Source organism: Emys orbicularis, chromosome 24 (assembly GCF_028017835.1).
Source record: "Emys orbicularis isolate rEmyOrb1 chromosome 24, rEmyOrb1.hap1, whole genome shotgun sequence".
Classification (NCBI taxonomy): Eukaryota; Metazoa; Chordata; order Testudines; family Emydidae; genus Emys; species Emys orbicularis.
This window is the reverse complement of record NC_088706.1, coordinates 2,525,036-2,536,142: the sequence shown is the minus strand read 5'-3', so window position 1 is coordinate 2,536,142 and position 11,107 is coordinate 2,525,036. Positions and strand designations below refer to the sequence as shown.

Here is an 11,107-nt window from a genome sequence, read left to right as displayed (position 1 = left end):
GGGGCTGGCTGCACGCCTGGAGCTGGGCTCAGCCCTCCTCGCCATGCCAGGCTGGGCTGCGCGGGGGGGCAGGAGGAGAAACCGGAGACTCCCTGGCCGCTCCCTAGGGCACTCCCCCGTCATTATGCAAAGCAGAGTGGCGAGGTGCGCGGGGAGGCTATAAAAGGGGAGCGGCCGCGGCCGGGTGTTTACTGCGCTTAGGCTGAGCCGGCTGCTACACCGTGCCGGCTGCGCTCCCAGGCGCCAGGTACCCGCGCTGCGCTCTGCACCGGGCCGGCTGCGCTGCGCTCCCAGGCGCCAGGTACCCGCGCTGCGCTCTGCACCGGGCCGGCTGCGCTGCGCTCCCAGGCGCCAGGTACCCGCGCTGCGCTGCGCTCCCAGGCGCCAGGTACCCGCGCTGCGCTGCGCTCTGCACCGGGCCGGCTGCGCTGCGCTCCCAGGCGCCAGGTACCCGCGCTGCGCTGCGCTCTGCACCGGGCCGGCTGCGCTGCGCTCCCAGGCGCTAGGTACCCGCGCTGCGCTGCTCCCTGCGCCGGGCATCATGCGGCTGGCGGCGGCAGCCCTGTTGCTATGCGCGGCGGCGTGGCTGGGCCCCCGGGCGGGCGGCTTCCCGGCCGGCAGCAAGGAGCGGAAGGTGCAGTTCGCTTCTTGGGACGAGGTGAACGTGATCGCGCACGGGCTGCTGCAGCTGGGCCACGGGCTCAAGGAGCATGTGGACAAGACCAAGGGGCAGCTGCGGGAGCTGGGCGGGCGGCTGAGTGCCCACAACGGCTCGCTGGGGCTGCTGCTGCGCCAGGCCCGCGAGGCGCAGGAGCAGGGCGGGCAGCTGCGGGCCGCCGTGCGGGAGCTGCAGGGCAAGGACCAGCAGCTCTTCAGCCTCTCCGAGGCGCTGCGCGAGAAGCTGCAGCAGATGGCCGGGGACAAGGCGGAGATCCAGGGCCGGCTGGAGCAGCTCGAGGACAAGATCCGGCAGGTGCTGCAGGGGCGGCCCTCGGAGAACCAGAGCGCCAAGGAGCTGGGCACGCTGCAGGTGAGTGCACCGCCCCCCCTCCCCCGGCTGCCCGGGGGTCCCTCGCGCTCCCGTCCCCTGCCCGGGTTCCCCCCGCGGCTGCGCTGACCCTGCAGGTGGCTCTTTGGAGCAACCCCCGGATCACCCCAGGGGAGCGCACACGCGCCCGGCCGCTCGCTGCTCTCCCAGGGACAGCGGTCTGGTGAGCCCCCGACCCGGCGAGGCTGACTCGCCAATGCCGTGACCCCGCTAAGCAGGCAGCGCGTCTCCGGGGGGCTGCTGCCGGGAAGGGAAGGCAGCCCTGGGGCCAGCGGGCTGCGCTGTCAGCTGAGGGCTTCGTGCGCTACGTGCCGGACAATCCTAGAGGCAGCAAAACCCAAAGTAGCCTGGGAAATTCCCAGCCTTGGGCTCGGAGTTGGGCTCGCCCGGCAGTGGGGACAGGGGGTTGCGGAACTCATCCTTTTCTTTGTCTTTTAGTCCCTAATGGAGTCTCAGAACACGAGAATCGAGGAGCTTTTGCAGAAGATCAAACAGCAGCAGTACAAACTGGACAAGCAGAACCTGCAGATTAAAAGCCTGCAGAGCAAAGTAAGTTCCGCGGGGGCTTTTCCTGAATGCTAATAGCAGTGGGAATAGGGAGCAGAGCCTGCCACCAGCAAACGCTCCCGGCAGGCTGGGAGCTTCTTGAGAGCCTAATTTAATAATTCAGGACCCAGCCCAGGGGCTTCATCACTGCCATGGGACGGTAGAAGGAATCAGAGCCTCTGTGTCATTTAGCTTTACAGGGCTTTAAAAGTGCTTCTTGTGTTGGCACAAAATATTGTGTGTGTCTGACCCAGAAGATCAAAGGCCACAACTTGGAGCCTTTTATCCAAGCCCCCTCACGCTCTGAAACTGGGGGGGAGGTTCAGGACCTGGACCTGAGGTGCTCGGCTCTGCCACCTCTTACTTCGTTTGCAAAATAAACCCCTGGCTGACAGGATTGTACAAAACCACAGCCACTCCGAGCCCCAGACCTGTTGTATAATCTGTCCAGGTGAGTTCAGACATGCTAGGGGCTGATCCTGGAGCAGGCAGGCAGTGTCACCACTAACTGCTCTGGGAGCCATTCGACCAACTCACCTTTGGATCAGTGTTTCAAGTCTGCTCAATGAGTCGCTAACTCATCCATGGTTTTGGCACAGGTCAATCTCTTGATCCCTCTGCATCTTAAGGACAACAAAACTCAGAGTCTAAAGTGGAAGATAAACCTGAAGAAAAGCATCAAACACACCAACCAAAGCCAAAACGCCAGTGTGGAACCTGCACAGCCACAGAGTGAGTATCTGTCTCCTCCCTCCCACCCCCTGTTAGCAGAGTCGTCCTGTCAGCAGTTCCAGCTACAGCCCAGAAACAAAAGGTTCAATTGTCCTGATTCAGGATGTGAAATTGGCTTTCATGGGAGTTGAGTGGAACTGGAAGGATCTGCTGTGTGGGCAGGGTCTGGCCCCAGGATCTAGCAGGGATCCAGGATCCAGTCGGGCAGGGATTTAAGGATTTTACAGGAGTGTTTCAGCCTCATATGGAGAATGCCCATGGGAAGCAGATGAATTCTGCCTGAAGGTGTATGTAGCTAAATGGGTAAAGTGGCTGAATGAGGCTGGCAGACCAGGGTGGTAGCACTTGGTCATTGGTTTTGTGCAGAGGAGTCTTGTTCTGTCGGGGGGTTGAAATGCAGCTGGGGAGTCTTCCCATATCCTGTATCCCTCGGTGTGGGGATGGGGTTCATCTGCCACGAGCGAAGGACAGGAAATAGATGGGAAGCTGTGGGTCTATCTACCTGCGTCACTGTGGGGTCTGAGCACCTCACCATCCAACACCCCCACGAACAGGGAAGTACTGTGGCTGTCCCCACTGGACAGAGGGGGAGTGAGGTGCAAGGAGCCGGAGGCTTACCTGGGAAGCCTGTGTCTGAGCAGGGTTTTGAATCCCAGTCTCCTAAGTCCCAGGTTAGTGCCCTGACTGCTGGACAATTCCCCACATGTGTGCGCGCACACACTTTCATTGGGCCTGTGACCTTTGGAGCAACCTCCTTCAGGCCGCACAAAGAGCCTGGCTCTGCTTCCATCACACAGACTACTCCCACTGAGTTCAGTGGAAACAGGACCAGGGTGAGTGGCTTAGTGGCTTGTTGGGCCATGTACTGCAAGCTGCTCCCCAGACAGGAGCTCGGTGCAGACTAGGGAAATGACTAGGTTCTCCAGCTGGCTGTGTAATGGGTTTGACCCAAATAGGAACGATTTAGAAGGCTCTCCAGGCAGAAAGGCTGCAGAGGGGGGTAGTTAGTTAGCACATGGGAAGACTGAAAGCAGAAAGTGCTGTTACCTGGCTGCTGCTGCTGCCCCTGCAAGAACAAAACAAAGGGCCAGGGGCTAGGCAGAGAACAAAGCATAAGAGATGAATGCAGACGGGCAGAGACCAAAATATAGCACACCACACATGGGGGACTTCCAGCCAGCTTTCAGTTGAGTTGGGTTAGCCCTCGGTCACACTGGGTTCTTGGAACCAGAGTCCTCTATATTAGGACAATGGGGAGCAAACTAGAGCACCACATTCCTGAAAACCTTTCCCAAGTCCCCCTCTGCCCTTGCCCTACATGGCTGGCATGAGACTGGGCAGGGATGGTGTCCCTATACTCTGTTTGCCAGAAGCTGGGAATGGGCGACGGGATGGATCATTTCTTGATAATTGCCCTGTTCTGTTCATTCCCTCTGAAGCACTTGGCATTGGCCACTGTCGGTAGACAGGATACTGGGCTAGATGGACCTTTGATCTGACCCAGTATGGCCATACTTATGCTCTTATGAGGGCAGCATCTCCCCACACCCTGTCTCTACACTGGGGCATACTGACTGTTTGAGGAGGTGGCAAAGACTGGTCAGGATGACCAAGAATGACAGAACCTTGGGTCTCTTTCATTGTGGAGCAGGCCATGATTCTTCTGTTGATGGCAGTGGTGGTTCCTTTCAGGACAAAGTTCCCCTTTTAGGCCAAACCTTGAGTTCCTCTTCATTTGCCTGATCACTTTTGTTGACTGGCAACTGCAATTCAATTTCCGCCCTGATTAGCAAGGAGAAGGAGCCTTCCGGCAAGTGCTGGCCCCAGTGTCCTCCCTGGGCTGTTTGCTCCCTGCATTCCTAGCAGCCAATCACTCAGAAGGTTGGTGCTCAGAGCTGCTCCCTGCCTAGAGAGAGACAGTCCCCCAATGCTGCTGCATTGGGGGTCGTGTGGGCAATGAGCCCCGTAAGCAACTTCTTCAGAATGGCCCTTTTATGTACATCCAGCGAACACAAGTTAACAGACTAAGCATGGCATTCAGCCAACTGTGCAAAAGTTGAAGGTTTGAAACAACCTCAAGAGCAAGAGGTTTAATCACTTGCAGAAGGTGGATCATGTCTTCAGGCGCTGCATACGCTCTCCTCCCTGGCAGCTCGCCAAGTAGGCAAAAGTTAAACCCTATCTCCCAACAGTGCTGGGATTCCAAAATAATTTGGTTGGGGAAGGCGGGGTGGGGAAAGCAAAGCAAACAGTTCCTAGTGGGAGTAAAAGAAACACTTGAACAACTGAGCCTGGAATGCAATCCTGTGTTCAAGGAACAGTGTTTACTCTGCTTGACGGTGGTGACCTTCGCGTTCCATAAATACATGGCAATCCAAGGGGTAATTCTGCTGGGCCTTGTTATTTTAACGTTCCTTTATGGGTTTATTTTTTTTACATAAACACTTTGCTCTTCATTTTTACTAGCCCATGGGCTCATGCTCTTCCACCGGGGATTTAAAGCTGCACAACTAACAATGCTAAAAAACTCAAGTCAGAACTACCTGTAGTATTTTTCTAAAGCAAAATGAGCTGAGGTTATGGAGCCAGCTGCCGTTAGTAGGAACATTGCTGCTACAGTAGGGGAAGCAACGCGGCAGCTGAGCAGGGAAGTATATCTGGCAAAGCCCAGCAAGAAGGTAACTGTTCAACAGGAGCTGCTCAAAGATTCTTGGCCCCAGCAAACAGCAATCTCTTTGGGGCAGCGTGGTGTGAGCTGCCTAGACTTATGGATTGGCGAGAGATCCAGGCATCCTTTCTGCAGATAGTTAGGACAGATTAGAGAAGGAAGCAATGAGTAGTCCTGAGAAAATGCAGCATATGATCTCTTCTGGCCCCTGGGTCTATGTTCTAGACTGGGAAGCAAGCCCACCCTGCTGTAATTTCTGCTGACTCACCTGTGTCTGGCCCTGTGTGACACGTCCACCACCCTGCTGGTCTGTCACATTGCAGATCAATGTGAGTCAGTCAGTGCCTGCACCCAGCCCCAGGACAAACTAAAGTAATGGATGACTCGAACAATCCCAGCCCCCTCCTCAACCCTCTCTCCAGATCCTGTTTGCTTGGCCCAGCAGAGTGAGTTGGGGCAGGATCTGGGATGAGGGTAGGTGAGTGAGTTAAGGGTGTTTTGTGGTTTGGTGCCATTTGTCACAACCCTGACCTGACTAAACGGCCCCTCTGGTAGCTTGCTCCTGGCTCGGAGTGGCCTGGTTCGGTCTGGTTTTGTCTATGAATGACTTGGTGGGACTTAGCAGTGATAGCCTAGCCCAAGTGCTGATGCTAATCCGAGAGGCCAGTGCATGAACGGCCGCCTGTTCTAAAGCTGGCGTCTGTGCAGGCTTGAGTGGGGAGAGGTTACCCTGCTGCCCCTCCTTGGTGAATGGTGATTTCAGCTGTCAACCCACCCCCTCGCCTGTGCTCCGGGCATCTGGTTTCATGATGTTATGGGGGAGGGGGGAGGAGTAATGTGCCCAAAGAGTCAACTAGGTAAAAGTTCAGACCTTAGCAAGAAAATAGCTCTTATGACAAAGTCAGGGTGCAACCCACACTGGTTGGGGGAGGGGGGAGCATGGCTGATCAGAAAGGCAGCACGGTGATTGGCTGGAAGGAAATTGGGTGAAAGTTAACAGTCCTTTCTAACCATCCCTCCCCCTTCCCCGGGAGCAGGCTTGCTTCATTGTTTTGGGAAGAAACCCCTCCCCCAGCGCGTTCCCAGGCTGGGCTCACCTTTCCCCTACTTCAGACTCAGACGCTGATGTCAGAGCAGGGAGGGGCGGGTGCAAGGAGGCTGCGGGGAGCCCTTCCTGGAGAGTGGTATTGAAAGCCTGGCCAGGGGTTTCCATCCCTGCAGCATCTTGGTGTCACTTGCTTTATCTTAAAAACAACCCCACAGTGTGACCCCGCTGGGTGGTGCTCAGTGGAGGTCGGGAAGGGCTCTTTTGTCTGCTGGCCTGGACACCTGGAGAGTGGCTGGCACCGAGTGCCACTCCTTGCGCTTCCCATTGGGCCTGCTGCCCAGACACTAAGGTGGGAGAGGCCTTAGCGATACTCTGTGTAGCATTCGGCTTGAGCTCTGACAGCACAAGCCCAGCATGGCTCGGGACCAGCGCGGGGAGCAAATGGACACTCGGGGGACAGGGGGGAGATTCCTGAAACCTCGCTCCTGTGGGGGCAGCAACAAAACCTTCTCACCAGCACCCCAAGAGATGGGAATGGAGAGGGGACCCCCACTTCCCACCCAGCCCCCACTGTTGAGGGGGAGAGCACCATCCTTCCCTCCCAGCTGGGGGCCAGCCCCCTCCTGCTTGCCTCCCTTCCGCAGCAGCTGGGAGGGGGTGAGTGGCTGGGCTGTGCTAAATGGGGGTGTGAGGTTTGCTGAGAGCATGCTCCCTTGCAGTCCCGCCGTTTCCAGAGCCCTCTGCACCAAACCCGACATGGGCTGGAGAACAGTGGAGCCAGTTCAGAGCCCGGTCCGGTGCCACCCCCGGTGCTGTCTGAGCTGGAGCCCTCAGTGCACGGCTAGCTTCCCGCTGCAACCCAAGATCCTGTGTGAGGTGCTGCACGTCCCGCCCCAGAGCGAAGCTACGCTGCATGATGCAAGACATACTGTACCTTGCTTGACAGTAAAACTCCTCCAGGCGGGGGGCTCAGTGCTGAGAATGAGGTCCCTGCGCTCCCCAGTGGAGGAACAAGGCATAGGAAGTGGGGGAAAGTTCATGTTTACTCTCACGTCCCCGCAGTCCCTCTTGAACTCGCGCTCATGGCAGCTGCACAAGAATCCAAGCTCCAGTTAGCCATACCCAAAGGAGGGGGCTGTCTTCATTTACAGACATATATATTTTTTGTCCCTGCAGCTCAAGGAAACAGACAATATGTTTCAAAGCTGAATGCAAAGGGCACTGTCCCAGCTTCCCCCAGGCAGCTACATTAGGAACAGACCTCGCTTTGTTTGGGGAGATGCCGGGAAAGGGGCTCTTGCCACCTGTTGCAGGCAGACAAAGAGCGGTTTGATTTTGTGGCTGTTCCTAGATGCTCTGCAAAGCTGGGTAAAGTCCTTGCGCGTCCTGACACCTTCCTGTTCTTTCGACTCAGGTTTTATAACCGGATTCTTCTTAGCCCTGTTGATTGCTCCCAATGGACTTTTACCAGTTCTGTTGAAATGGTGCTTTGCTGGCAGTTACAGTAAAGCCGAGGCCAAAGTCCAGGCATCTCGGGGGAGGAGGAGCAGAACTTCTCTTCGCTTTACAATTAGTCTTGCTGATGCTTTGCAGGGAACAGTCAGAGCCTCTGGCCAGTGGCCTTACGGCAGCTGTGGGTTGGTGACTTCCCATGGGCCCTGGCAGGGCAGCCCCTCAGTGTCTGAGCCAGTCCTGGCCTGCAGTTGGGAGTCCCACAAGGTTGTGCCTGGTCCCTCACTTTCCCCCATTCATTGCTTCTGGGGGTCTTATGAGGGCACTGGGCAAAAGGGTCACCGTATGTTGATGGTCTCTGCTCGGCACCTGCTCCAGTGTCAGTCAGCAAGCAGTGCACCAGGCCGTCCGGCAGCATGTCTTCGCTAATGCTGTGCGTAGCTGGCTCCGACTACGGCTAAAGTCCCATTTGAGAGCTAGAGGGAACTTGCAAGTGGTTCGTGCATTAGTGGTAGTCGGGGTGAGTTAGAACAATATGCTGCACCTATTGCCCTTTGCAAGCTTACCCCTTCCCAGCATCTGCCCTCCTCGTGTCCTGACTGAGCGTCCCCAGAGATGTCTGGAAGCCGCACAGTGCTGCTGCCTGTTTGCCTCTGGGCTGCAGACTCTGCACAGCTCATGTGACCTGTCTCACCAGCTCCTCCTCCTGAGTTACACACTTGGCCCAGTTCTCTGGTAGGCTGTAGCTGTCTATTTTCCTGGGCCCTCTGAGTCCAGTATTAACTTCTGTACAAAATGAAACAGAAGCCCAAGGGCCTAGAGAGAGCTGCCTTGGAAAACGTTAGGGCTTTTTATTACTTCTTTATATTGCCATAGTGCCTAGGAGCCCTGGTCATTGGCCAGCCCCATTGTGCTAGGTGCTGTACAAACAGTCTCTAGCTTTAGCATTCAAACTGGTGATTAAGCTGGGCTCATTTGTAGATGTGTGTAGCCACTAGGACTGTGGTGTGAACAAACCTGTTTGAGAGCAGCATGCTGAGACTGCTTCTTCTAAATTCCCTCTCTGCCTTTTTGCAGAGCTCCCGCTGGACTGCCAGCAGCTCTTCCTGGCAGGGGAAAGAAGCAGTGGTGTGTTTCAGATCCAGCCCTTGGGATCTCAGCCTTTCAAAGTCTACTGTGACATGACTGCTGGTAAGTGAGGGGAGCACCACAGGCTATTCTGAGTTCTGCAAACTGGTCTTGCAAATAACAGAACTGAAATAAGTGAAAAATCTCTTCCACCTGCAGAAGGTGGCTGGACGGTGATCCAGAGGCGTCTGGATGGCTCCGTGGACTTCGACCAGCTTTGGGAAGCCTACAGGAATGGCTTTGGAGACCTTAGTGGTAAGCAGATGGTGGAAGACTTTTATTCTAGCTTTCCCTGATTGGCAAGCAAATTCCATCCCCACACTGCCCCCCTTCCCAGAGGTGGACCAAAGATCTCCACCCAGCATAACACCCGGCTGGACGAGTGGGCACAGCTGGCTGAGAAGGGGTTGAGGAAGTTCACTACACAAGGGTGCATGCACCCACTGACCTCCCTAGGCACTTTGTGCACAACAGAGAATCTGGAGCGCTCTTAGCACTGCATGCTAACATCTTCCTTGATTTGCATAGCGCTTGTGTGTGATGCCAACTAATGCAAAGTTCCTTGTGTTTCAGGTGATTTCTGGTTGGGCCTGGAGAAAATATACCACATTGTCCAGGAGGGAAGGTACAATCTCTCGATTGAGCTGCAAGACTGGGAAGGAAACTCTCAGCTTATTCAGTTCCTCTTTAGCCTGGGTGGAGAGAACACAGCCTACACACTCAGTCTCCTTGGACCAGTATTAGGAGAGCTGGAAAATGCCCTTGGGGACTTCAGACAGCTGCCCTTCTCCACTCGAGATCAGGACAACGATTTCAAAGCTGACACTAACTGTGCCAAGCACCTGTCAGGTCAGTACTGGCAAAGGCAAGGTGCTGTGTTCCTAAGCAAGAGTCTGGTCTTTCTCTTGGTGGGTAGGTAGGTGGCAGCAGTCTTCCTCCATCTGCCCCAAGCAGCTTGGAGCCCAGCTCTCCTTTTCCAGTGTAAGACCCTCCTTGTTTCGGTGCTATGCAAACAGAACTCTGCTTCCGACAGCTTGGGGCAGATGGCACTGGTGAAAAACGGCCACTTGGGTATTTTGACTCTGACCTTGTCCCCTGCTTCACCCTCCTCCTTCTCCACAGGATTGGGACCGTGTGATCCACAGGGGGAGCTGTGCGAGCAACTCTAATCAAACCTGAAACCAGGTGATATTCTCATGGTTCCAGGTTCTGTTACAAAGTCATAACTTGGCCCAGCTTTACCAGCTTGTTCCCTGTGACTCAAACTGTCCAAGCAAAGAAGGAGGCCAGTTCACCCATGTCTGAATGTTTGGCTTGTTTGAACTGTAAATTGAATACAAATGAAACAGAAAATCCGTGTGAACCAAAACCGTGGCATTTCCCACAAGACTAGCTCTGCTAGCGGTGTAACACACCTACCCTGTCCATCCAGGAGGCTACTCCTTTCTCTTGGGGCTACCCGGGGCTCTCAGCTGCTACAACAGTTCCACTTTTGCACCCCCTAGTGGCCAGAGATTGCACATGTGGGGCGTGTGCTCTCAAATGGGAGTGGAATGGTCTTGAGCCACAGCACTGGACTGGGACATCTGGTGTCATGTCCAAGTGCACTTGCGTGTCTCCCCCCTTCCCCCCATGCTGGGTGACACTGGGCAAGTGCTTCAATTCAGCCTCCATTCCCTCACTGCAAAATGGAGCTAATCACACGTCCTATCGCATCAATGGGTCTGCCCCACCACCTAGGGCTCATATGACAGGGATGGGGCTATAGAAGTATTTGCATTAATTTGGCCTCTTTGGTGGTCATGCAGGCCTAGTTGCCTGCATGGCTTGATCTCCTTCAGACCTGGAAGTAGTGCTGGAGTTCCCTGAGGCATGGGACCCTCTGAAACCCCTGTCACGTACGCACTTCAGGTTCTTTTAACCTTCCAAAGCTCTGAGCAGACTGTGCTTGGAAGGGAAGGTGCAGCAATAGCTCTGAATCTGGGGTGATTTTCTTATCCTGTTACTTTATATCCTGTTTTTTAGCTGTGAAAATTCCCATTGGCTGAAATCTGTCGCTTCCTTCCTTCTAGGAGGCTGGTGGTTCAGCACTTGTGGCCATGCCAACCTCAATGGAAAGTACTTCCGCTCCATCCCCCGCCAGAGGCATGAGCGGAAACAGGGCATCTTCTGGAAGACATGGAAGGGGAGGTATTACCCACTGAAATCTACCACCCTGAAAATCCAACCCGCAGAGCTGGAAACAGAATCCTAACCTAGCTGCCACTTGAAAGACTCAAAGGAGCGCAGATTTGCAGCTCCGTCACTTGGTGTTTACAGAAACCAGCAATGCAACCCTCACAGTGACAGTTCAGAGAGGAACCTTTCCTCACATTAGCAGCTGTTTAGCTGGCAGAGTCTAGCATGGAGTAATGCAGCAACAGGCTCTTCCTGTAGGTATAACCACTTAGTGTTACTGGGGTCCAATGAACTCAAAGGATGGGAG

General features: G+C 55.1%; 1 protein-coding gene across 1 annotated transcript; it reads left to right on the top strand.

Annotated features, from left to right (window-relative positions):
- The first annotated feature begins 541 nt into the window (after positions 1-541).
- Positions 542-10,876, top strand: ANGPTL4 (angiopoietin like 4). Its single transcript, XM_065422277.1, has 7 exons — positions 542-1,030; positions 1,487-1,597; positions 2,194-2,326; positions 8,572-8,685; positions 8,782-8,877; positions 9,196-9,471; positions 10,695-10,876. The coding sequence occupies exons 1-7, from the start codon at positions 542-544 to the stop codon at positions 10,874-10,876; spliced, it is 1,401 nt and encodes a 466-aa protein (XP_065278349.1).
- Positions 10,877-11,107: the final 231 nt, after the last annotated feature.